Genomic DNA, 27,674 nt, shown 5'->3' with positions numbered 1-27,674 from the left:
TTACCTCCCTGCGACTCCTGCATCTGCATCGGATCCTTTTCACCTCTACAGAGCAGCGTTACAGAATACCGAGCCTGATTATGGATCCCGCAGACGCACAGACCCTTCGTTCCCTTCTCCCGCAGCATTCCCAAACCATGGCCCAGCTTCAATCTTCTCTCCAACTGCTCACTAACCAGGTCGCCTGGCTTTTTTCTTCCCCTGTTTCGCCGGCTCCCGCACCGATTCCTGCAACGCCTTTTTTACAAACACCTGCTCCAACCCCCGCGGCCCCGCCCACCACTCCCCCAACTTTACCATTTGTACTCCCGGAGAAGTATGACGGCAATCCTGCAGGCTGCAGGGGCTTTATTGCCCAGTGCTCCCTGGCTTTTCAGCTGCAGCCTGAGCGTTTTTCTACTTCTCGAGAGAGGATCGGATTCGCACTTTCCTTGCTCACAGGCAAAGCATTGGATTGGGCTGCAGTATTGCTTGCTAGAGGAGATCAGCTGTTCTCTGACTTTCAGCTTTTTGCTGACCGTCTCCAGGCGCGTTTTTCTCAAAGCAACCCGGATTTGACTTGCCTTCGGCTTTCCTCTCTTCGCCAGGGCGACAGACCACTGCAAGATTATGTGGCTGAATTCCAAGCCCTCGCCACGGAGTCTGCCTGGAACCCTGAAGCTTTGGTTTGCCTCTTCGCTAAGGGTCTCTCGGAGGATCTAAAGGACCACCTGGTGCTCATGTCTTTACCCACCTGGTCTCTAGAGGCGGCTATCGCTGCGGTAGTTGAATTGGACACTCGCATTCGGTGGAAGCAGACCTGTGCGCCCCATGGGTCCTCCCCTCGTGGCGCCCACCCTGCCACATGCACCCCTGTCCTTGGAGGAAAAGGAAAGGCGCCGTCAGGAGGGGCTGTGTCTGTACTGCTCTGCGTCGGGTCACCTGCTCGCTACTTGTCCTTTGAGACCCCTACATCCACCTCGAGCTCCCCCACTGCCTACTGTTAGTGTCAGTAGTGCTGTTTTTTCACAATCCTCTTCAGGGCCTTTATTCCCAGCTGAGATTTCCTGGATGGACACGCACCTTCCCCTTTCGGTTTTGGTGGATTCAGGGGCAGCTGGGAATTTTATGGATGCCTCTTTGGCTAAGAAGTGGGATATTCCTCTTGCTCCGCTTTCACCACCTATCTGCATTCAAACATTGGATGGGTCACCGATCGCTCCTGGACGTATTTCCTGGCAGACCATTCCCCTATCCCTTACTGTTGGTGCCACTCACGTGGAGGACATTTCACTCCTTCTCCTGGACTCCCCTGCTTACCCTGTGATCCTGGGCCTTCCCTGGCTCAAAAAGCATGATCCCCACATCTCCTGGGCCAAGAATGAGATCATTGCCTGGAGCCATGCCTGTCGTGACAACTGTTGTCGTCCTCCACTCAAGGTTGCTGCTGCAGTAAACCTCTTGGAAGAACACTCTATTATTCCCCCCCAATATGCACATTTGAAGCAAGCCTTTGACAAACAGAAAGCTCTATCGCTCCCCCCTCACCGCACCTATGACTGTGCAATAGATTTGCTTCCAGGAACACTCCCACCCAAAGGACGGATCTACCCTCTCACTCAGACAGAGAATGAAGCCCTGCAGGATTATATCAAGGAGGCCCTGAATTCTGGTTTTATTCGTCCCTCCTCGTCCCCAGCCTGTGCTGGGTTCTTCTTCATAGGGAAGAAGGACGGCTCCTTGAGGCCGTGTATTGATTAGGCCTGATCTCCATTACAGTCAAACATCCCTACCCCTTGCCTTTAATCCCAGCCGCTCTGGAGTCCCTACGTGGAGCGTCCATCTTCTCAAAACTAGATCTACGGGGGGCTTATAATTTAATCAGGATCCGTGAAGGGGATGAGTGGAAGACAGCCTTTATGACCACGCACGGCCACTATGAATATCAGGTGATGCCTTTTGGACTCGCCAATGCCCCGGCAGTCTTCCAATCCTTCATAAATGACATCTTTAGGGACATTATTGGAAAATTTGTCTTGGTATACTTGGACGACATCCTCATTTTTTCCACCGACCCTCAGGAACATGTCCATCATGTCCAGGAGGTCTTGTCCAGACTCATCGACAACCAGCTCTACGCCAAGCTTGAGAAATGCATTTTTCATGCTTCTAAGATTCACTTTCTGGGCTACATTATTTCTCCTCTTGGAGTCGAGATGGACTCAGCCAAGGTGGCAGCTATCAATGATTGGCCTGTGCCACGTAATTTGAAGCAAATCCAACGCTTTCTAGGTTTTGCCAACTTCTACAGGCGATTCATCCGGAACTTTAGCTCCGTTGTGGTGCCCATCACGGCTCTGACCCGCAACCGTCCTAGTCAGGGTAAATGGAATCCGGAGGCTAACCAGGCATTCCTGCGCTTGAAACGTCTCTTCAGCTCCGCTCCTCTCCTACGGCATCCGGATCCCTCCCGACCTTTCATTGTTGAAGATGACGCCTCTGCCCATGGGGTTGGTGCAGTCCTCTCCCAGCGCCTCGAAGAGGATCGCCTTCCTCATCCATGTGCTTTCTTTTCCAAGAAGCTCTCTCCTGCCGAGGTTCACTATGATGTGGGCAATCGTGAACTCCTAGCTATCAAGCTGGCCCTCGAGGAATGGAGACACTGGCTGGAGGGGGCTCATCACCCCTTTGTCATTATCACGGACCATAAGAACCTGTCCTATATTCAATCTGCCAAGCGCCTCAACTCGCGTCAGGCCCGTTGGTCACTTTTCTTTTCTCGTTTCAATTTTCTTATCACTTACACTCCTGGCTCCAAGAATGGGAGGGCTGATGCACTTTCTCGGCTCCATGACCCCCCAGACCTGGACGACACACCTGAACCAATCATCTCTCCTAACAGAATCGTGGCAGCGATTCATTGCTCCATTGAAGATCAGGTCAGGCGTGCCCTCAACAGAACTACAGTTCCTCTGTGCTGCCCCCCTGATAAGCTTTTCGTCCCGAACAACTTACGTTCTGCTGTTTTGCAGTGGGAACATGATTCCCGGTTCGCCGGCCACCCGGGATGCAGACGCACTCTGGACCTCCTCACCAGGGACTTTTGGTGGCCTTCCATGCGATCTGATGCAGCAGAGTACGTCCGGGCTTGCCCGGTCTGTGCCAGGAGCAAGACTCCGCGCTCTAGGAAGGCTGGCCTCCTTCACCCCCTTCCAATCCCACACCGCCCTTGGTCCCACATAGCTGTTGACTTCATTACGGACCTTCCTAGCAGTCAGGGTCATACGGTAATCATGGTGGTCTCCGATCGTTTTTCCAAAGCAGCCCATTTTGTCCCCCTCCCAGCATTGCCCACAGCCCAGGAAATGGCATCTTTGTTTGTACAACAGGTCTTTAGGATACATGGTTTGCCTGATGACGTTGTCTCGGACAGGGGACCTCAATTTATCTCGGCCTTTTGGAAGGCTTTCTGTCAAACTCTAGGGACTCATGTATCTTTGACTTCTGGTTATCATCCTGAGGCCAATGGTCATGTGGAAAGGACCAATCAAAGCCTCCTGACCTTTTTGAGAGCCTTCACCTCCAGCTCACAGGATGATTGGTCATCACTACTTCCCTGGGCAGAATATGCCCACAATTCTCTTACCTCCTCCTCCACAGGTCTCTCTCCCTTCCTTTGTTCTTTAGGTTATCAGCCCACTCTCATCCCTGTCACACCTCCACTCACGGCAGTGCCGTCCGTGCAACAATATATTGCCAAACTGCGAAGGACCTGGAAAATGGCGAGGACAGCTCTTATTAAGTCAACCCAGCGCCACGCCAAATTCGCCAACCGACACCGCAGACCAGCCCCTCGTTTTCGGAAAGGACAGTTTGTTTGGTTATCTACACGGAACCTACCTATACATCAGCCTTCCAAAAAGCTTGGGCCTAGATATATCGGTCGCTTCCGGATTCTTTCCCGGATCACCCCGGTTACCTTCTGCCTTGCTCTCCCCCCTACCCTCAGAATCCATCCCTCATTTCATGTCTCCCTCCTGAAACCTGTTTACCGCTCGCCCCTTGCGGCTCCCCAACATCGCCCGCCACCTCCTCGTCGCATTCAGGGGCGCCCGGCTTATACGGTCCACAAGATCATTGACTCCAGATGGAACCGTGGTACCCTTCAGTATTTAGTCGACTGGGAGGGTTTTGGTGCCGAGTAGAGATCTTGGGTTCCAGAGAAGGATATTTTGGACCCTACATTAATCAGTGACTTTCACAGGGACTATCCTAATCGGCCGTCTCGGGCGTCGGGAGCCGCCCGTGAAGGGGGGGGTACTGTCACGACCACCAGCCAGCTGAGATCAACACATAAGCGAGCCAATCAGCACCAGCAGCGGATTACTACTAACAAGCGCCGCCGCACGAGTTAACACACCTGCAATTGCTCTACCGTGCGGCACGCCGGGTTATTTATACCATTCTTACCTGATTCCCGTTGCTCGGTATTGAGTTCTCTACTTGTTGCTCAGCCTAGCGTTCTTACCCCTCTTTTGCCTTCCTGGAATTCTGCCTGCACCTTTTGCCTTCGGACTTCAGATCTCGTCTCGCCCCTTGGATTGTTTGCTATCATTGCCTGTTTTGGATTTGACCCTGTAGCTCTCTTTTCGACCACGATTCTGTCTCACGTTTTGGATTGTTCGCCACCAGTGCCTTTACCGGATCTCGACCTATCTTCGCCTTCGGACTATGACTCAGCTCCTGGATTTGCTCGGTACGTTTACTTACCTCCCTGCGACTCCTGCATCTGCATCGGATCCTTTTCACCTCTACAGAGCAGCGTTACACTAATCAGACACACCTTCTTCCACCTGCCTACTTAAACCAACCTGACACACCACTCCTTGCTCAGTATTGGGTTTCACCTAGCTAGAGCTTCCCCGTTTCCCGTTTCCCGTTTCCCGTTTCCCGTTTCCCGTTCCCCGTTCCCCGTTCCCCGTTCCCCGTTTCCCGTTTCCCGTTTCCCGTTCCCCGTTCCCCGTTCCCCCTGGATCTCAACTTTGTTATGGTGGATTTACTGGTTTTTTACCCTGGCCTGACCTCCAGACCCACGTTTTTTGGATAAACTCCTGCTGTTACTTTTAAGTTCAGAGGATTTTGCTTTGGGTCCTTCTTCCGCAATACGTGTCAGCTCTTTTCCAAATGGTAATCAAAGTTCTTCACAAATAATGTGCGGCTTACGTGCTTTAGCAACCCGCAAGCTTGCATTTTCCCCTGTTTCCGTTTCAGGAGTCCGTCTCAGAAGTTAAAAGAAGTTTTAATTTCATGCGCACGGGAGTGAAACACAGAGACGCTTGGTGTATTTTTCTCAAATTAACCTAGAACAGTTTTAAAATATTTTTCTGTTATCTATCATGCTTTCCACTCACATTCTCCTACTTCCCTATTTGCTGGAGATCACGTTTTTTAAATACAATTAGTAATTTATGTTCGGAGCACGCATTCTTATACAATGGTATAGATTTACATAGTAGCTCTTGTGTCCACTCAAGTATTAGCGTGCCCTGTATCATAGTACGTGGCTGCGTATTTGACACATAAACTAATTTCATTCAATTAGAAAATGAAGAAATAATTGTATTTATGAGAAATCTAATTCCTTATTCTTTTAAACAGTGAGATTTCAGCTGCAAAAGATAGCAACAGAGACAGCACTAGCACTGCTTGCCATAGAAGTTCAGGAAAGGGTGAATTAAGCCATAATGCAATAATTCGGTGATCAGTAATAACAGTTTAAAATGTGCATAGATTAATGTAAACATGCTGGAAACTTCACAGTTAAAGAGCTCTGTAGGAAAAGAAACAAATGATAGAGAAAACCCAAGCTTTTTAAGGCTGAAACTAAAATTCAGTCTAACAAATTAAGGCAAATTAAAATTTAGGATATAAAAATTTGGGGGGATGTAAATAAATACAAAAATGCACATGAGCAAAACGTTTTAGAAATGGAGCTGGTGTTACTTTGAAATAAGCAAACAGAAAAATGTCATGACCAGACACAGTGCAGAAGAGGGATGCAGGGACACTTGCAAAGCTTAGATATACAGTACAAGAAATCACAGAAAGCTGTGTTTTACAAAAGAATGTCTGAACCTGAAACAGATTTGGCAGAGAGTGAGGCGCTTGAATAATCAGGTGCATTTCTGGCAGGGTGAGAATGGAGGTTTGATGGGATAAAGAGTCAGAAAATTAACTAACATGAAAAACAGTAATTTTATCAGAAAGCCTTAAAGTATATGAGTTAGTAGCAAACATGGTTTCATGGAAGACTTCTTAAATAGTTGAACATTAATTAAAGCAAGTCAGTTTTTGTTTGCCACACATAAAAGACATTTTTCAAAGAAAGTAATTTAGCCTGTCAGTAATGGAACCACTAAATAAAGACATAAAAATAGAAATCCTATACAATGTAGCAGAATGAATTTAGGACTCAGCAGCTGTCAAGTTAAGATCAGTGTAAATTTTGTCACTGTGTTGGTGTAAGATGGTAACAGTGAAAACAGGTATTTAGGAATGACTCATTTTGAGAAGGAGATTATAATTATAAATCTAACAGGATAGGGAAAGCACAGAAAATATGTACAGTGTGATTGATCAGATCATTATGCAAAGCCATTTAGCAAAGATGGTGTGAGAAGAGTGACAAACCAGTATAGTTTTGATCTTTTTTTTTCTGAAACAGGGAAAATCTGATCATGTTTCTCTATAACAATAACAGTAACTGTAAACTTTATTTTATATAGCACATATCCAAGCATCTTAAAGCAATATAGCAGGTGTAAAAACAGTTATGAGGACCATGAGTTACAAAGTAAATACATATAAGAAAGACAAGCAGTTAGAAGTGCTACCGAAGTTAGAAAATGAAGCAGATACAGACACTAAAAGGAAGGTTTTGAGGTTAGATTTAAATGCAGTCAGGGTAGGTGACTCTGATATCACTGGGGATACAAATCCAGAGCCCTGGGGTGCAGCTAGAGAAGGCCCTGTCACCCACAGAATGTATATATTCTTGAGGACAGCTAGAAGACCAGAGTCAGAGGGACAAAGGTTGCAGATAAGCCAGATAGGTATTGAATGAGGATGAGGATTTTGAAGTTGACTCGAAACCTGATAGGAGGCCAGTGCAAGGACTTGAAGACAGGTGTAATGTGATTGCTTGTTTGCGCAATATTCTGGTTGTCAAATTCTGAACATATTGGAGATTGCTTGGTGTGGATTTAATTACCCCAGTGAACAAGATGTACAGTCATCAATTCTAGAAAAAGAAGCCCTTTTAGTTTCTCTAGTTCCCTTTAAAAGAAACTAAATCAGTGTGATGTTCCATAATGCAGCTTTTTTTAATGCTATACATGGCCGGTATTTACATATGATGTTTGTGATTTAAACAATTAATACAAGCAGTTTTTGAGGATTTAAGTTAGTCTGATTTATTGCAGGGAGCAAAGCATTAGGAGTTATGTTCAAGCTAGTAACAGCGTGTCTGAAGAGCTCTTGCAAAAAAACCAACATATTGTATGCAAAATAACAGCATACAGGTATATTAGAAATGAATGCAAGGTATATGGATATTCAAGGTATGGTTAGAATATGAGATGCCAGGTTGCAGACACTGAAGGAGAAGGATGGAAAGGTTGAAAAAGAAGCAAGGGAGGATGTATGGACACAAGATCTACTAGCGGTAGAGTTAAGAAAGTAAGAGGAGCTTTGAACAGTGAGGAAGAAATAAATGAACAACACAGAAGCTGGAATGTTGACCTGAAACATCCTGTAGTAACAGTATGGTTGAAATGAGGAATGAAGAGTAGTTGAGACAGGGATGAAAATTACAATGGAATTTTCAGTTTCTCAAAGTAGTAGAAAATGATTAATCTAGAACAACTGAAAGTGTTATCTGCAGGCTGCAAAAAATGGCAGGTAAAGTAAAATTAGACAAAGATTGTTTGCCACCATGTAGTAGATGAACAGACACAGGTTAAAAGTAAGTTCTCATGGAGCATGTTAAGACTAGGGATGTACAGGTAGGTAGGAAAAAGATAATTTGGGGAAAGTTGAGGAATACACTGATAACAAGGACACTTCCTAAGAAGGTTAGGCATGCTTTTGACAAATGGACAGGAGATGTTACAGACTGCAGGGGAAGGTGATAAAGTTAACAGACTCACTGAATATCCACTGTTGAATGTTTACATAGATACTGAAATGAGGATTGTATTTTAGATTTTGTGAAATTGCTAGTTTTTTTTTTTTTAAATTGCAACTGTGTTTTGGATGCACATAAATTGAAGGAATGGGCAAACATAACTGATGCTGAGCCAGCATCTGAAGATATTTATATTTAGAGGCAATTTGTTGATTTGTTGTCTGACTAGTTATGGATACTGATGTGCCAGAGAGGTGGAAAAGCTGTTTTTGTTAAACCAGCACTATAAAATAATTTATCCTCAGTGAGATCCTGCCATCTCATAGTGGGTTTAATCACTGTGTATAGTTACACAATTCCTTTAGTTCCATCCATTTTCTAATCTCTTTATCCAGTACAGGGGAGCTGGAGCCTATCCCAGCAAGCAACGGACGCAAGGCAGAATACACCCAGAATACATCACAGGGCAGACAAACAGACAGAAACACACACTCAGACACTCACACGAGTGAGTGTGGCTTATTAGTATTTCCATAAGCCAATTAACCCTACCAGTATGTAGGTACCTGTAGAGTACTTGGAGAAAACCCACATGAACCCAGAGAGAACATGCAAACTCCACACATACTGTACCACAGGAATTGAACCTGGGGCCCCAGCACTGTAGGATAGCAATGCTAACCACTGTGCTACCATTAAAAATGGATGGATAGCTTAGTTATCTTTCTAGTTCACAGATTTGCATGCATAATTTAATTTTGAAAGTCACTGAGATATCTGGTGCAACTGTTGTATTTATGAAAAAACGTACCAAAAGCATGCTAAACACTGCCACCCTATTCCTTAGTTAATACATTTAATTGCTATAAACAGTTAAGACTGTTACAGATGCAGCCATTCAAAGTGAGCGGTACAGACACGTACCGCAGGTATGATGACACGGGGTACCGCGGTGCGTGATTGGTTGACTGACAGGGGCACTCGTGGTCCGTTGGTCTGTTGTAGAAAGACTTACTGTAAACGTCTTTACTGTGCCCGTTGTAGATATTGAATTTTACCACTGAAGGGAAATCTTAGTAGCTGAGCATAAAAAGAATAGGAGCATACTGTAACGCGTGTGAAGGCCATAAACGATATTAATTTTGGAACGTAAACATACAGTATATAGCTGGTCTTGGTACTTTAAAGAAAAAAATACACACCAGTATTCCATTTCTCCCTAAACATTGTAAGCTTCGAAGTCTTTAACTAACATGATACCGGAGTCAACAAGCATACTTTTAGAATTTGATTAAAAGGGAATATGATATGGAATCGCGTATCTAAAGAATTTAATAATGGTATGATTATATCCGTGTACTGCGGCAGGGCTGTGTAGGGCTGTTTCGCCTGCCTGGTCATGCGAGCTCTCTTGTAGCCTACTGGTCTAGGTGCATAACTACCAACTGGCAGGTTGTGTGTTCAAATCCAGCTGGTGCTGGACTTTTATTTTAACAAACATTTCTTCGAAAAAATAGGTAAGCGATATTATGGACAATCAATTGACTTTTATATTTCAAAACATCGCAACATGATCGATATTTGCGATATTTTGAACATATCTTCCCTTCTGACAGCGGTTCCTGCTTCTATTGTGTGTGTGTGCAACAGTAAATTTTTATAGAGAAATGGAGGCTGGACAGTATGCGTTACAATATAAACATTTATATTGATTTAAATCGTGTTCTGATTTAAATCGCAAACGCGTGTTTAATTATGTGTTTTTTAATCATAATCAGGCTAATGCATTTCTACATTTTCTGTATGAACCAGCTTAGAGGTTCATACAGAAAGACAGCTTGTGTTTAAATTGAGTGTAAGGTAATTTATGCTTCTAAAGTCATGGTCAGTATTATTGTACTGTGCTGTACTGTGTCACATTATTTTATAGCGTTTTTATTGCGTTATTAAATCCGGTGGCGCTGTGTTAGTTTCCTGACTCACATTACTTAAACTGCGACACTGATCATTCATCTCTAAATAAACTTTATTTTATATAGCGTTTTAAGCGAATAGGTAATTAGATTGCTCATAAACCTAATCACTTTTTCTACGTAAACACAGCATGATTGCTCTCTGAAAATGCTTTTCCTTTATTTTTAAAGTAGGCTCAGATTTCAACTATAGATCGTATTATTATAAACTTTCTTGGAAAAATGTATTTTATGTAAACCATGTTTGCTATTAATTCATTTAGGGCTAAAATACATTCATTGTCTTCCAATCGAGTCGAGTTGACATTGGAAGCCTGACACACCCGGACTGTTAAACCAATGCATTAGCACGTCAAAGCCCATTGAGCCAGTATTGGCTTTAGTATGCCCCCCTTCTCCCCTCAATTCAATTCAATTCAATTCAAGGTGTTTTATTTGCATGACAGATGGGTACAAGCAGTGTTGGGTATGTATATTGTAACGCTTACGGCAGACAGGCACTGTGTAGGAGCCGACGCACCAGAGCAGCGCCTGCATTTATAACTTAGTTTTTAAAATTAGTCAAGCAATACGAAGCATCTCCTTTTACTTAGTGCCTGAGCATACTGCAACGTGTGTGAAGCCCATAAACGATATTAATTTTGGAACTTAAACATACAGTATATGGCTGGTCTCGGTACTTTAAAGAAAACATACACACCAGTATTCCATTTCTCCCTAAACATTTTAAGCATCGAAGTCTTTAACTAACGCGATACCGGAGTCAACAAGCATACTTTTAGAATTTGATTAAAAGGGAATATAATATGGAATCGCGTATCTCCAGAATTTAAAGACCAGACAATCGCAAACTCGTTTTCAATAAAATTATTTAATTCATTCAGCAGTTTGTGAGAGGGACATCCAGCAGGGAGAGACACACACACCGGTTTCCATTGACAAAATTGTTTTTTTTTCAATTCCTCTTGTCTAACAGGAATGTTTTGTTTGTGGACAGACTGTTAGACAAGAGGAAAAGACCGCCTCCTCCTACGAAGCATTTCGTTGATCCGATCACAAATTCTTTTCCAGTCGTACGCAGCAAGGGTTGAGAATCTCCGATTCACCATCGTACTAATGGTTTCCCGGAGATTGCAAGGCAAGGCACTTTTGCCTCTGGACCCATCGAAATTTACAGACGTGGTCCACCCCCAGTAAATTTCAAAAGTCACAAGATTTCGAAACACGAGGGCGGCGTAGCGGTCGGCTCTTGCTTTCCCGTCTATGCCGATGCACTGCAAGTACAACCCCCCCTCCATCTCCTGGGTGATGGGTAGCAGTTGGACATCTGGGAGAATTATTCGTCCCACTGGCATCTGTGAATTCCGCTGTGCTTCCTGGGGGGAGATAGCCGGCGGGGACAGCATCAACAGATTCCTGCGCGGTGGTGAACTGAGAGGCCGGGATGGAGTGTCCTGAGGCGGTGTGTGCTCTGCGGGGGGCAGAGCTTCCGCCAGGCATTGCAGCCTGCGCAGCGGGGAGAGGCACTTTTCGGGAGACAGCTGCTCAACTGTTTGACTGCTGGAACTCTAGCCTCCCAATCCTCCCCAGTAATGCATCGTAATGCTCCTGCTGCTGCCGAAATGTCTCCATACAGGTGCTGCTTCTACAGGTTGGCACCCTGGCCAGTGGCCGAGAGCAGAGACCCACGGCCTGTGGCAAAATAACATAATTCATGTAAGAAATAAAGTCACACAGTAGTATTCATCAGTCGCGGAACAGAAGTCAAAATAAACTTTTCTTTTTTTCCGTCTTACCACTTTCTTTTTTACTGTCCTGGTGGTAGATCGTTTCGCCCGTGCGGTGTTTTCTTGAAGAACAGGCTACGTAGAAATAATTGTAATTGAATTTAAAATTCAAAACGGCAATAATACCTAATAATTTGACCGTATGAAATGCATAATATAAACCTAGAAACATATACGTGAGCGAGTACTTAAGCACTTTAGTATCGGTGTTAAGACATACCTCTCAAATACTGTAAATCAAGTTAAAAATATCTCAAGACCGATTCTGGTCGTAATGAAACCATGCAAGGGAGTTTTTATGTCCGTTGCAGTTCTTTTGCAACATGAATATAATTATATCGTTATTAATTTCTTGAGATACGCGATTCCATATTATATTCCCTTTTAATCAAATTCTAAAAGTATGCTTGTTGACTCCGGTATCACGTTAGTTAAAGACTTCGAAGCTTACAATGTTTAGGGAGAAATGGAATACCGGTGTGTATTTTTTTCTTTAAAGTACCGAGACCAGCCATATACTGTATGTTTATGTTAAGATTTCCCTTCAGTGGTAAAATTAGATATGAATATTCAATACTTAAACGGGCACAGTTAAGACATTAAATATACATATACATATTGTATACAGTACAGTTTGCATACGGTAATATGTTTATGTTACGTGATTAAAAAATAAATAAATAAAACTGGAAGGTCCAGCACCACCATTATGTTTATATGGTTGTTTTTGTTGGTTGGTTGTTATTATGGTTATTAATAATATGATCTATAGTTGAAATCTGATCCTAAATAAAAAGAAAAAGCAAGTGATTAGGTTTATGAGCAATCTAATTACTTATTCGTTTAAAACGCTATATAAAATAAAGTTTATTATTAATTTGCTGGACAGAGCAGTGAACATTATTATGCATAAGACAAAAATAACGATCCTGATCAGTTTAGAAATCTGTGTACGCTGTAAGGTTTTTACTTCTTAAACTTTTAAAATACACGTTTTAAATAGAAAGAAATCCTCTTCCTGGTACAGTATGTATAGCAAACCAGCACGTCTTTTTTCTCCAATCAGAGGGGTGTCAGATAGTGTCAGCCAATCACCATTCTGCGTTGGGTAGCAACGGGTGACTGTTCTCAGGCGGAAGATGTAAACAGCTTAATGTTCGTGTTAAATAATTTTTTTAAATTCAATTAAACGGGCACAGTTAAGACATTAAATATACATATACATACTGTATACAGTACAGTTTGCATACGGTAATATGTTTATGTTACGCGATTAAAAAATAAATAAATAAAAATGAAAGGTCCAGCACCAGCTGGATTCGAACACACAACCTGCCAGATGGTAGTCACGCACCTAGACCAGCTCGCATGATCAGGCAGGCGAAACAGCCCTACACAGCCCTGCCGCAGTACACGGATATAATCATACCGTTATTAAATTCTTTAGATACGCGATTCCATATTATATTCCCTTTTAATCAAATTCTAAAAGTATGCTTGTTGACTCCGGTATCACGTTAGTTAAAGACTTCGAAGCTTACAATGTTTAGGGAGAAATGGAATACCGGTGTGTATTTTTCCTTGTGATATTTTAAGCTCTAGTTGAATGATAGGTGTCGCATTTTAAATCATTTTCATAACTAGAAATTATGAAACGCCCTGTTAAAAGCAAGGAAGTTTTTTTGCCCGTTGAAGTAAAACAAAATGCCTGACAAAGTATGGCTTGGACAGATTCCAAGTGCTTGTACAAATGTGCTAAAGAAATTATACTTTGAGTATACAGCTTGTCCAAAGTCATCCATTATTAATACTATTAGTAATATCTTCAGTAAAGGCTTTGATGCATAAATATTTCTGATAAAGGTAGGTTGTGTACTTTTGTCCAACTGAGCAATCTTGCTTTCATAAAATATACCAACATTTTAATGACTGATGATTAACATGCTGTAATACACAGTTCAAAATTAAAGGCTCAAATGCTGTACATGAGAGGTTAAGCTCCCCCTGGCGGTTTTACAAGGCGACGCCAGATAGTTAGTCACGTGACACACGTGAAACGCGTGATACCGTGTGATACCGCGACACGCCCACCGGGGTATGCCGCGAAATACCTCACCCATTTTGAATGGCTGCATCTGTATTAATTGTTGATAGCAAAATATTTTAAAATATATTTTATCCTTATATATTTTTCTTTACTAATTCTGTATTTGACATATTTTCCAATACTCTGATTTAACGTACATTTGAACAATGACTTGTATTTCAAATATTGAACTAAGTTAGACATAACATTCAGAAATATAATCGAGAATAGTTTTGTGGCATTTCTTTTGATTACACTTTGCTAAAATTGATAAAAACCTAAAGGCGATTAAAATCTATAATCTTTCCACATGTCATGTCATTAGGAAGTACAATAAGCTCCTGCTTTGTTTAACAATGCTTTAAAAATTAAATATAATTGGTGAGAAAGTAGCTATCCTTAATGATAATTAAAGGACTGGAAGTCAAAGGAAATCTTTTACGTTGCTTAATTTAAAAAACCTAAATTATAAAGGCAGATGCGATCTGCCTTAAGCGTTCCAGGCTGCAGACGGCTCATTCTGTATTACAGAGCTCCGCGCCTCCTCCCTCTCTCAGTGCCGCCGCTTCTCTGACACAGCGCAGTGGACGGGGAGATATTTTCTCAGACTCTGATTGGAAAAAAAGACCTACTGACCTGCTTTGTACCAAAGGAAAATAGTAGAATATGTTTTTTTTCTTTGTGTTTATGAAATTCAAGTGTTTAAAATGTTTGATTAAAAAGTAATTTACAGCGTAAGTTTCCAAGCTGATCAGAAGGAAGAAAATCACCTGTTTTTGTGCACATAAAACGTTTTTTTTCAACTAAACTAATCTTTTTAAAGTCATGCAATTCCTAAATTAGGGAGGGTCACGTCATTGTTTCTTATTTATGATTTTTTTAAAACTGGTGCCTCCAGTTAAACTGTAGAGATTCTTGTGTGAAGGTGTCGGTGTGTTTTGACTATGGTACCTGTGAGAGTACTGTACTTGTAGTAGTGAGTAGACATCGCGAGACAACAGAACGAGAGAGTAGAAGGCGGGAATATATGGTGTAAGGGCGTGATCTGTGTAGTTAATAAAATAGTTTAAATAATATAAGAACGGCTCTTTATTAAGATACACAACATTTATGGCGACGAGAGATGAGTGCTCGGCGAACTCAAAGTGAGCAGAACACTGCTGGTTTTCGTTCTCTTGCTGGTAGAAACGAACTCTTGAATATTCAGACTGTTCGTTTAGCTTGCGCCATGGAAGATACGGCAGCCGCGCCGAGAAGCTTTGCTTCTGCCCAGCTTTCTCCACCGCTTCCACTGAACCTCGGAGCTCCGGATTTGTATACGGAATACAAGATATGGATGGAGTCGTACAGATTTTTTTAAATAACCAGTGGATCTACAGAAGCTCCGGATGCCGTGAGACGTGCTATATTACTGCACTGTATCAGGGCTCCCGTGCAGCGGATTTTCGCCAAACTCCCTGGAGAAAAAGGTACATATGAACAGACTGCCTTAGACACTTACTTTACACCGCGGAGAAATGTGGTTTTGGAACGGCATAAATTTAGGCAGAGAATTCAGTCTCAGGACGAATCTGTTGATGCTTTTGTGAATGCACTAAGAGAACTGGCTAAATCGTGTGACTTTGGAGTGTTGGAAGCTGACATGTTAAGAGATCAGCTTGTGGAAAAATGTGCACATAAGAGACTGCGTGATAAATTGTTGCAGGAGGAAGGGCTGACTTTAGAAAGAGCTCTTTCAGTCGCTAGAATTCATGAAGCAGCTCAAGCAGAATCAAGACACCTGACTAACTTCATCACACACCGGGGTTGTTACCGTTTCAGAAAAGTTCCTTTTGGCTTGTGTAGTGCCCCAGAAGCCTATCAGAAGTCTTTGGACTCGATGTTGTGTGCAATGCCTGGTGTTGTGTGGTATATGGATGATGTTGTAGTACATGCGGAAAATGAAGAACAACTAGAACAGAGGCTCAGGCAAGTATTCCAAAGATTCCAAGACAGAGGCTTAACTCTAAATAAAGATAAGTGTATCTTTGGCCTGAAAGAGATCGAGATACTGGGACATTGGTCACTGCAGAAGGAATAAAAGCAGACCTGAAAAAGGTGACAGCTGTTTGCAGTGCATTGAGACCTGAGAATGTTGCACTTTTGCGCTCATTCTTAGGCACTTGTGGATTTTTGATGAAATTAATTCCTAATTGTGCAGATCTATCAGAACCCCTTAGAAAACTAACGAGGAAAGGACAGAAGTGGAAATGGACATCGGAAACTGAGAAAGCCTTTGCCGAGTTGAAAAGAGAACTTGTAACTGAACCGTGTCTGGCATACTTCAAACTAGATGCGCCAACAGTAGTGATCAGTGACGCGAGTCCTGTAGGGCTTGGAGCAGAATTCCTACAAAGACAAGAAGATGGACAGAACAAACCAGTGGCATATGCAAGTCGCTCACTTACCCCAACAGAAAGGCATTACTCGCAAATAGAGCGTGAAGCCTTGGGTTGTGTTTGGGCAGTGGAACATTTTAGGACATATTCATGGGGAGGCAAGTTCACACTTCAAACGGATCACAAAACCCTCATTTATATGTTCAATCCCAAAAAGGCAACATTGGTACCACCCAGGATACAAAGACTTGGATTGAGATTATGGCCATATGATTACAAAATTGAACACATAGTAGGGAAAACCAATGTTGCAGACTCATTGTCACATCTTCCTTTACCAGACACAGAAGACACTGGTTATGTAGACACCTATGTTGATAGAGTGCTTTCAATCAGCACTTATGAACTGCATGCACTGACACTTGAGGAACTTAAGCAAGCAACAAACGAAGATGACACATTGAAATTGTTGATGTCCATAGTGGAAAAAGGACAATGGCCTAATCCAATTCAAGAAGAACTGCAGCCATATCACAGGTGTAGGTTGGAGTTATCTACATATGATGGACTGCTTTTAAGAGGACAGAGGATTGTGTTACCGAAAACAAAAATCAGACAAGCATTGAAAATAGCACATGAGACACATCAGGGTGTGGTTCGTACAAAACAGTACCTGAGAAGCAAATTTTACTGGCCTAGCATGGACAGTGCTGTTGAAAGACTAGTCAGAAATTGTTCCACTTGTGTGTTGAATCACCCATTGCAGAAGGATCAACCTCTCCAACCACTTGAATTACCACCAAGACCTTGGACAAAATTGGGCATTGACCTGGTAGGTCCCATTCAGAATGAATACATATTGACTGTCATAGACTATTATACTTCTTACCCTGAGGCGGTTGTTGTATCAGATATATCTTCAGCCACAGACAGCAGGAAAAAAATGGAGAGGGGAACTCCCTAAGATTCTGCTGACTTATAGATCTAGACCTCACAGGGCATCTGGAGAAACCCCAGCTAATCTTATCTTTGGTCGTGATATCCGGACTAAACTACCAAATGTGGAAAAGAAAGAAGAAGAGCAAAGGGACATTCAAAAGAAAAAATATATTAAGGGATATCAAGGGATCACAACTTTAAGGTCGGTGATGTAGTGTTTGTGGCTGGCCTAGACAACGGTAAATTGGATGCCAAGTTCAAAGACACTCGCTATGTGTTATTGAGAAACACCTCTTGTAACTCTTTTGGGTTAGTGAATGTGGAAGATGGCTCAAAAATAATGAGAAATGTAAAACATCTTCGACACGCTCCTCCATTGGATCTTGATTTTGAATCTGCAGAAACAGAAAATGCTGAGAATACAGGACTTTCTGACGTGGAGGAAGTGCCGAGTCCTCAGACAGTGGAGAGTACATCCGTAGGAGAGCCAGTAACTTTACCCAGAAGTGAAGTAACAACCAGAAGTGGCAGGGTTATCAGGAAACCGGCTCGTTACAGAGACATTTAAAAATATTGGACTCCATAGCTCTCCAAATGTTAAATTGCTCTATTTTGTTTGTTATCTATGTAGATGTTGCTTAGACTGCTAGAAATGAGGTGATATTTAGAAGTGACTTAAGTAGAAAATGAAGTAAAATTTGAGTTGGTACGCATAGAAATTGTTGTAAAAAAAAGAAAAAAAAGTTGAATGTGTTGAATAGAAATGGAAGGTTTTACATACATTTTGTTTTAATAGTTAATAACCGTTTACTGTGTGTTGATATAGAATTGTTACAATTGTATAGTAAAGTTATGGACTTTAAAAATAACAAAGGAAGGGATGTAGTTTAGTGAGTAGACATCGCGAGACAACAGAACGAGAGAGTAGAAGGCGGGAATATATGGTGTAAGGGCGTGATCTGTGTAGTTAATAAAATAGTTAAAATAATATAAGAATGGCTCTTTATTAAGATACACAACAGATATAAAGACGCGGAAATGTGTTATATAGCGTTTGATAGTGGTTGCTCGGAGCCTGGGATAATGCTGGCATTTTAGAAACTTTCTACATGCGTGCAAATACCGTGACACAAGGAAAATGAAGGAAAAAGTAATTTCGTGAGCACGAATTGTAAATCGTTCCCTCGGTATAACTTTTTTTCCTACTGATGGCCCCTCCCGGGCTCCGTAACAAAGTGTTATCACACTTAAATTATTTAAACGAATACCTTTCCCATGTATTTATACGTTTTTTGTACTTCGGAGATAACTTTGGAGATATCAGACAGTACGCCGTCTTGTACTCTACCATTTTTGTCAATTAGCTTACGTGTGTTTTAAATCCAGTCGAGTCTGTTCCTTCTGTAGCCTTGTGTGAATTTATGTAGTTTTCATATGCATTTTTTGTTGTTTTAGTACAGTATGTGAATATAATGTTAATATTAATACATTCAGGTGAAATACAAGTTATATTGTAGTTCAACCAAGGTAAATAAACATAGCAGAAGGGCTTTAGTAGCATGATGCTACCTACATTAAGTGACACTAGCTTGGCAGCACCTTTCAAAATAAAAGTACCCTAACCCTGCTTTAAGAAAAAAAAATCCTGGACCAGATAAAGTCACATTTATACTGTACCACAACAACAATTTGTACATCCTTAAAACTGGGTGGAATGTGATACAGAGACACACAGGTAATAGGAAATTGCTGTTCTTCATTATTTTTTTTTCTTTCTTGCAAACTCTTTGGTGTTTTTATATCACTTTCTGCTTGCAAACTGACACAGAGCTGTGCTCTTCTAGACAGGAAAAAGTCTAATTCCTGACAAAACAAAAAGTTGTGCCTCTCCAAAAGTAGCTCAAATCTATTCTACAGACCCACAGCTAATAGAAAATCACTATGGTTTTGTCAGGTAAGCATCTTTGCAAATGTTGCTGGGGTTTATAAGACCACTTGCTGTTTCCAGACTGGGACCATGCAGTGATGGACAGGGAGTGATCTCACTCCCCTCCCGACCAAACCAAAATTTGTCCCTCTTCAAAAATACCTCAGATCTATTCCACAGACCCATAGCTAATATAAAATCACCTTGGTTTTGTCAGATAAGTGTCTCTGTCAAAACTGCTGGGGTTGATAAGACCACCCAGACTGGGACCATGCAGTGATGCACAGGGAGTGGTCTCACTCCCCTCCCAAACAAACAAAAAATTGTGCCTCTCCAAAAGTAGCTCAAATCTATTCTACAGACCCTCACCTAATAGTACATAACCATGTCTTTGCTAAAGTTGACTTTACCTGGTCCAGGAATTTTTTTTCTAAAGCAGGGTTTAGGCTTTCATTTCATTTTGAAAGGTGCTGCCAAGCTAGTGTCACTTAATGTAGCAAGCAGTACATTACAATTTGGCAGTACTGCTACATTAGCAGTAGGCTGCAGTATGTGTCCCAAAAGCCTAATATACTCACAGATTGATTCAGGTCTGTTTCAGGTGGAGGCACTGCCAAATTAAAAGTATCATTTTGTTATGCCACATTAAGAACATTAACATCGGTCACATTAAGAACCTAGGTCATCCCGTGTGTTATATACTGTATGAATTTAATGTTGTACCTCTGGTTATGGTTTCACTTCTGTGTTGATATTCAGGTACACTTTCACTGCTATAGCACCTGAACCTGTCTGACTCCCATGTTGAGTCTCTTGATCCACCTCTTCTCTAACCTTATTCTGACCTTCAGCAGCCCTGCTGTTGTGTTTAGGGTGAGTTATGTCAGTAAGAAGAGAATTGTACCCAGTGCACTTTCTGCTGGGCCAGAGCCAACTCCTCTTCTACAAGAGGAGGATAAACACAGTCTCAGGCGGAGGGTCTGTAGAGGGAGTGAGTTTGAGGGGTTGGTGAAGAGCAGGATCTCACTAGAATTCCTCTAGTAAAACTGTGGAGATACTGTAATTGTTTGGGGTGCTATACTGTAAGGGTTCTAGTGAATACAAGCTATATTTTAGTTCAACCAGGTTAAATAAACATGTACTGTGCTCACTGAAATTGAGGGGGTCCGAGGCTACGTGTCCCTAGAGTAAAAAGCTGGAGAGCGAGAATCACGAAAGCACTATGGAGAGATCCAGAGTGTACGGATCAACTAGTGAGCTTTAATTTCAATAGACAGGGGGAAAAAGGGAGAGATTATCAGGAAAAAAGAGGAGCAGAAGGGACTGGATTAGGATTGGTAAAATGTCTGGAGAGGATGAACATAGTGCAAGGCATCCACATTCATTCTCAAAGAAAAAACACTCGGTTGTGTTCCGGCTGCTGTTGTGTTCAGGGTGAGTTATGTTAGTAAGAAGAGAATTGTACCCAGTGCTCTTTCTGCTGGGCCAGACCCAACTCCTCTTCTACAAGAGCAGGATTAACACAGTCTCAGGTGGAGGGTCTGTAGAGGAGGAGAGTGTTTGAGGGGTTGGTGAAGAGCAGAATGTCTCTAGAATTCCTCAAGTAAAACTGTAGACTCTTGTCTGAAGGTGTTGGTGTGTTTTGACTATGTTACATGTGGGAGTCTGTGTAGAGAGTCTTTCATGTGTAAAAAGTGTGCAGTGTTGTGTAGTTTTGCGAGGGATGAGATTTGTTTAGTTTCATGATCAATTTCTTTATTCTTTTTATTACTTTTTATTACTTTTTGTAATAATAATTATATTATTGCTTAATATAATTATTAATTATTTTTTGTGGTGTTATAGTTAAAACCCTGTTTTTTTTTCTTCAAATGGTTTATTTTCTTTAAATGGGAAAGTTGTTTTTCTCAAAATATCTACAAACATCAAAATCTCCAGTCCACTTACTCCAGTATTGGTCATTTACATTTGGGATTAATAAACCATTTGAAGAAAAACAACAACACTGTAACTAACTAAAATAACTATAAGAAGATGACATCATAATAAAATATAATAATAAATGTGAAGCAATTTTTATTATGGTTAAAAGTCAAAGTCTCTCTATTTCTGTTTCCCATTTCCAGTCACTGTAGCTCCATATGTCTCCCTGTTTCCCACTGTCTCCCTTCCTGAAAATTTCTTCTCATCTTTCTTCTTCCTCCTGGAACCCAAATTTTGATGCAGCTGTTAACTTCATCATCCTCATCAATGGACACTCTGAGATGGATAATGACATGATGTTGTATATTCCTGCTGAGCTTGGTGTTGTAGTGAAGACTTGGAAAGAAAGATGTGGAAGAGCTGTGCAGATGTTCAGCTGTTCTCCTGTCTTTTTGTCTGCAGGATGGAGAGCTGTAAACTAACAGAGAGATGTTGTGAAGATCTGGCCTCTGTTCTTCAGTCTCAACACTCCAGTCTGAGAAAACTATATCTGAATGAGAATAACCTGGGGGATTCAGGAGTGAAACTGCTGTCTGCAGCTCTGAGGGATCCCAACTGTAAATTAACAACACTGGGGTAAGTGAACACTGGTGATTTCTTTGTTTTTTATTGTTTGATGTAGATATTCTGAAACGGACAACATTCACTTTTTCACATGCATCAGAAAGTAACACCTAGGAAGTACAAAACAAGAAAGAGGGCATACAGAAAGACAAAAAACTGCTACGCAACTTTATACAAATTCTTGTCTCTGGCTTTGTTAATATCTCATTGCTGAGAGACTCGACATGCAAACTTTCCCACTTTGCCCATCTTTTTACACATATGTTTATGCTGTTTTTGATTTAGAATTCTGTGGGTAACATTGTCTATGAGATTTAATTCATAAAGTCCTTCATCATTTGAATACAAGGTCAGTCCAGCTTTAATCAGTTTCTAGTGATTTATTTCATTGCTGCCGTCTTGACAGTTCTAAACAAGTATCTTTCTGCCTCTGAAGGCAGCTCATCTGGTGTTTGTCCCAAAAGAAGAAGGACTCCTAATAAGGATTGTTGTATATTTCTTCAAGATTTTGAAGACTGGGCCAACCCAAATTTCTCATTTGTATCTTACTCTTAACTCTTGTATTCCTACTGTATTTTCTAATATTCTATATACATCTGAAAGGATGTAGCTGTGGAAGTGAGTTAGGTATGCAAACTTTATCAATATGTTAACCTCTTATTTTAGTCTCATTTAATTCTTCTCAGCTTTGAATTTCCCCAGTGTTTTCTCCTCTCTCTCTGTGCTTTAACCTTGCCTGTCTGACCACGTCTTGCACTGATCCCTGTGCTCTGAACCCTGCATGTTACATGACTCTGCCTGGTGCTTTAATCAGTTCCTCTCAGCTCAACCCTTCCATTTCGATCGCGTCTCTAGTTTCACTTTCTCCTGCCTGCCCTGCTTGCTTCCAGCAGAGCCCGCACCTGGATTCAGTCTCCAGCTTACTGCTTCCATCAGCTCAGTGCAGGAGATAACATACTGTAACGAACAGTTCTTTCCGGACCCTATGCGGACGACACAGTCCGACGGAGTGGGGAAACACTGGGGAAACGTCATGCAGGAAAACGGGGCTGAAGACAGGGGGGCGTGTCCAAGGTGCGCTGGTGCACGGGGGAGGTGTGGCTGAGGCGAACAATCCAAGAGTAATCCTTAGGGAAAATCCAAAACACACGAGTAAGTCCAAAACCAGGAGATCCATCAGAACAAGAATTAAAAACCACGAAGGCCGGGTCGGAACCGGCGGACGGGGAACAGGAACAGGAACCGAGGTTAAAACCTTAACGGGACCAGGCGCTTCCTGGTCCCGGACTCGTACGATATGGAAATCAGAGCAGAGCCCGGAAGAGCGTCAGCGCCTGGCTTTTAAGGTGGGCAGGGAATAGGGCGCAGGTGCATGGAATAGTCTTGAGTGATGGGGCTGGAGCACCCTTAAGGAGGGGGAACTAATATCGTGACAGTACGCCCCTCCTTTTCAGGGCGGCTCCGAAGCCCTAAGAAAAAAAAAGGGGGAGAGAAAAAAAAACGATGGAATCCGGGCTGCCAGGGTGCTGTCCGCGGGGTCCAGGTGTAGGCTCTGCATTCTGTAACGAACAGTTCTTTCCGGACCCTATGCGGACGACACAGTCCGACGGAGTGGGGAAACACTGGGGAAACGTCATGCAGGAAAACGGGGCTGAAGACAGGGGGGCGTGTCCAAGGTGCGCTGGTGCACGGGGGAGGTGTGGCCGAGGCGAACAATCCAAGAGTAATCCTTAGGGAAAATCCAAAACACACGAGTAAGTCCAAAACCAGGAGATCCATCAGAACAAGAATTAAAAACCACGAAGGCCGGGTCGGAACCGGCGGACGGGGAACAGGAACAGGAACCGAGGTTAAAACCTTAACGGGACCAGGCGCTTCCTGGTCCCGGACTCGTACGATATGGAAATCAGAGCAGAGCCCGGAAGAGCGTCAGCGCCTGGCTTTTAAGGTGGGCAGGGAATAGGGCGCAGGTGCATGGAATAGTCTTGAGTGATGGGGCTGGAGCACCCTTAAGGAGGGGGAACTAATATCGTGACACATACTGGGGCCCTAGGTTCCAGACCTGGGGTGCTGTCTGTATGGAGTTTGTATGTTCTCCCCATGTTTGTGTGGTGTTTCAGTTTTCTCCCACAGTCCACAAACATGCTGGCAGGTTAATAGACTTCTGGGAAAGCTGGCACTGGTATGAGTGTGTGCTCTCTGATAGACTGGCATCCTGTCCAGGGTTCAATCCTGCCTTGTGTCCAGTGCTTCCTGGGACAGGCTCTGGGTAACTGTGACCCTGAATTGGATAATTGTTTATTAAAAGTGATGTTGATGGTGTTCAAATGCTGCACTACCACTTTGTCGATTAGCTGACAGTATAAACATATCCCTGTAATGACAGATAAAGTCAAATTTCAGGGCAAACTTCAGTCTAGATTTATTTGGGAGGGAAGAAAACATCAGGTAAAACCTACAGCACTCAAACACTCCCAGATCTACAGTCTAACTTCTGTGCAGCTTAAAGCTTCAACAACCTGAGTGACCGCTCCCCTGCAAAATAGTGAAGAGGTATTCGTCTCACTTAAAACATTATGTTTTACACCTAGTATAACTCAAAGCATTATGAAAATAATTAAATTCTGCAATTTAAATACATTAATCACTTAGAAAATAGTGTGTATTGAAAAAAAAACTCAAGAAAGGAATAGTTGTTTTGAGGGTTGAGAAAAATAGCATGGCACCCTGACTTTAAACCACATAAAATAGACAGATGTTTTAGAAATGGTCATTGAGGGGCATAAGACAGATACAAGGAGGAAGACAGAAATACTGGAAGTACATTCATTCTTGTTGTCCCAATCCTTTTCAAGAGCAAGGGAGAAATTAATTTCCAGTTTTTTAAGTTTTGCTTCATGTCAGGATAATGTCAGAATCTGTCTGCACTGCTTCTCGGAGGTTACTACTAATGTAGGATCTAAATGATGGAAACAATGATTTGGACGAGCTGTGCAGATGTTCAGCTGTGAGCCTGTCTTTTTTTCTGCAAGATGAGTGAGTGTGGACTTACAGAGAGATGTTGTGAAGATCTGGCCTCTGTTGTTCAGTTTAACACTCCAGTCTGAGAAAACTCTATCTGAGTGACAATAACCTGGGGAATTCAGGAGTGAAACTGTTCTCTGCAGCTCTGAGGGATCCCAACTGTAAATTAACAGAACTGTGGTAAGTGAACACTGGTGATTTTTGTTGTTTTTTTTTATGTGCTAATGCTGAGACACAACATTTGCTTTTTCACATGCATGAAAAAACTTATTAACTATTAATTAAAGGAAGTACAAAACGAGAAAGAAGGAGGGCATATAGAAAGATAAAAAACTGCTACGTGATTTTATACAAATTGATGTGTGTGGTTTCTTTGTTAACATCTCATTACATACTAACATGACATATTAGACATCTCGACATGCAATCTTTCCCACTTTGCCCATCTTTTTTACACATACTGTATATAGGGATGCAGCCATTTAAAATGCACGGAGTACACTGCGGTAAAACAAGGAATCACCTTGTAAAACTGCCAGGTGGAGCTAATAAAGCTTAACATCTTACAGTATGTACAGCATTTGAGCTGTCACCAGAAAACACATGGTTTCGAATCCCGATCACTGCTGAAGGACAGTCTTTTTCCAATTAAGAATTTAAGTTGTATACTCTTTAGATTTTTAATAATTTTAAACTGTGTATTACAGCATGTTAATCATTAAACATTAAAAAGTTTGTATATTTTATAAAAGCAAGATTACTCAGTTGGACAAAAGTACACAACCTTCCACCTGTATCATAAATATTTTAATTCTGCAGAAATATTTTATGCATCAAAGTCTTTACGGAAGATATTACTAATAGTATTAATAATGAATGACCTTGGATAAACTGTAAACTCAATGTATTACTGTGGTCCACTTTCTTTGTAACCATCTTTGTAAACGAAAATACTTTATTTTTTAATTGACAAAAAGTAACACCAAAGCACTTCTGATCACGTATTCATTTCCAATCATACAAATTAAGTTTTGAAAAGCTCTGATTCACCATGCCTTTCACATGCACTTAAACAATATTAATTTAGGAACATAAACATATTATGTAAACTGTATATGGCTGGTATTGGTAGTTTTAGTAAAAAATACACACCAGTATTCATAAACATTTTAAGTATCAAGGTCTTACATGTGATTATTTTGGAAACGTTTTTATGTGCCTGTTCAGACTATATTAAGTTTATATACATTGTAGAAAATTATAGTGTTTGAACATTTTCTGTGAATATGCTCGTTATCACAGTAAAAACATGCATACTTTTTAGAATTTGTTTAAATAATATGGGATTGCTTATCTAAAGAAATTAATAACGATATAATTATATTCATATACTATAGCTCAAATTATCACAGTAGTACACTTTCTTCGGAATTGTCTGTATCAGTTTCACTCCTTCCCATGTAATTACTTCTGTAGCCTAATGGGCTAGGCATGTGCTTTATTTACCCCCATTACCCCCATTTTGATTAAAATCGCAAACACGTGTTTAATTAAATGCCTTTATTGATTCACAATCTGACAACGCATTGTAAATCGTTATCTTTGTCTTTTAAGTTCCTTAGTTAACTTTAAGCATAGCTTTCTCACCATTTAAATGTATTTTTCATACCATCGTTAAACACAGCAGTAGCGGAATGTATTTCCTAATGGGATCACACGTGGGAAAATTAGATTGGAATAATTTTTATTTTTTTAATAAATTTGAGAAAAGTGTCATCTATACAAAAAAGTTGTATTTATTTTATACCACTTGATAGTTATATTAATAGAGATAAGAATTTAAGTTGTATACTGTTTAGACTTTTAATCATTGTAAACTGTATTAAAGCATGTTAAGCATTAAATGTGAAAAAGTTGGTATATTTTATAAAAGCAAGATTGCTCAGTTTTACAAACGTACACAACCTTCCACCTTCATCATAAATATTTTAATTATGCAGAAATACTGAGATGCTTAATTTTAGTAAATGTGTTGACAAATATCTGAATTTTTACCAGAAAAATTAGTATCCAGCTGTGAATCAGCTACAGTATGTGACCTTGCCCCCATGAAAGTGTGGGAAAGAGGTTTAGTGGGCAGTGTAGTGACCATAGTGTGTTTTAATACACTGTGTAGTATAACAGTATAAAGCTTGTTTTTTTATGTTTGTAAACGCAATTCTTGCAAGTACATTTTGTTTACTGTGCTTCTCTTTGTTAGCTGGTGGGCAAACGTTTGAGGTGAAAATTTACCTTTAAAGCAGAGAAGACCGCACCAAACATTTTCGGCTCTGTATGTCGCTCAAGACATTTCTCTTTGACGCTTTCTTTAGTCATAGAGGTGGGAAGATGCCTCCCCCTTCCCTCTGCCTGGCTCACCTGTTCGCATTTTAACCAATTTAGTGGTTTCATTAGTGACAAAGGCTAAACTTTCTTGAAAATAATGTCTTTTATGTTTTGCAAAAAACTGACTTGCTTTAACAAAATATATTTACAAATCCTTTTCCCTGGCAATCTTCCTGAATGCCCATCGCCTCTTTTTACACTTGTAAAAAAGAACATTTCAATGTTAATGCGACACGGAAGATGTTATTAATAATGTAGCACTTTCAGGCTCACCTGAGAATGCAGCTGAAATGTCACTGTTTAAACAAAAAAGAAATTAGATTGCTCTTAAATCTAATAACTTATTCTGCATAAACATTACGTAATTGCTCTCTGAAAATGCTCTTTTTCCTGTCCGTTTTTAAGTTATACTGCGCAGTGGGGGACGGTGCGCTATTTTGTCAGCAACCTGCTAATCTGCTTAG

At 41.3% G+C, this 27,674-nt stretch overlaps 1 protein-coding gene across 13 annotated transcripts in view; it reads left to right on the top strand.

Annotated features, from left to right (window-relative positions):
• Nucleotides 1–27,674, top strand: part of LOC148646899 (protein NLRC3-like) — a 1,251,308-nt gene that overhangs the window by 1,142,284 nt on the left and 81,350 nt on the right. For 11 of the 13 annotated variants that reach the window (XM_088608945.1, XM_088608935.1, XM_088608942.1 and 8 more), the window contains one exon: nt 21,640–21,813. The exons of the other annotated variants lie outside the window; for them this stretch is intronic. In XM_088608945.1, the coding sequence (XP_088465071.1) occupies nt 21,640–21,813 (174 nt within the window). The remainder of the gene's footprint in view (nt 1–21,639; nt 21,814–27,674) is intronic. 13 annotated transcript variants of the gene reach the window in all.

This window comes from Lepisosteus platostomus, chromosome 16 (genome assembly GCF_059453375.1).
Source record: "Lepisosteus platostomus isolate fLepPlt1 chromosome 16, fLepPlt1.hap1, whole genome shotgun sequence".
Lineage (NCBI taxonomy): Eukaryota > Metazoa > Chordata > Actinopteri > Semionotiformes > Lepisosteidae > Lepisosteus > Lepisosteus platostomus.
The sequence above is the reverse complement of the archived record's forward strand: the minus strand, read 5'-3'. Positions and strand labels throughout refer to the sequence as shown.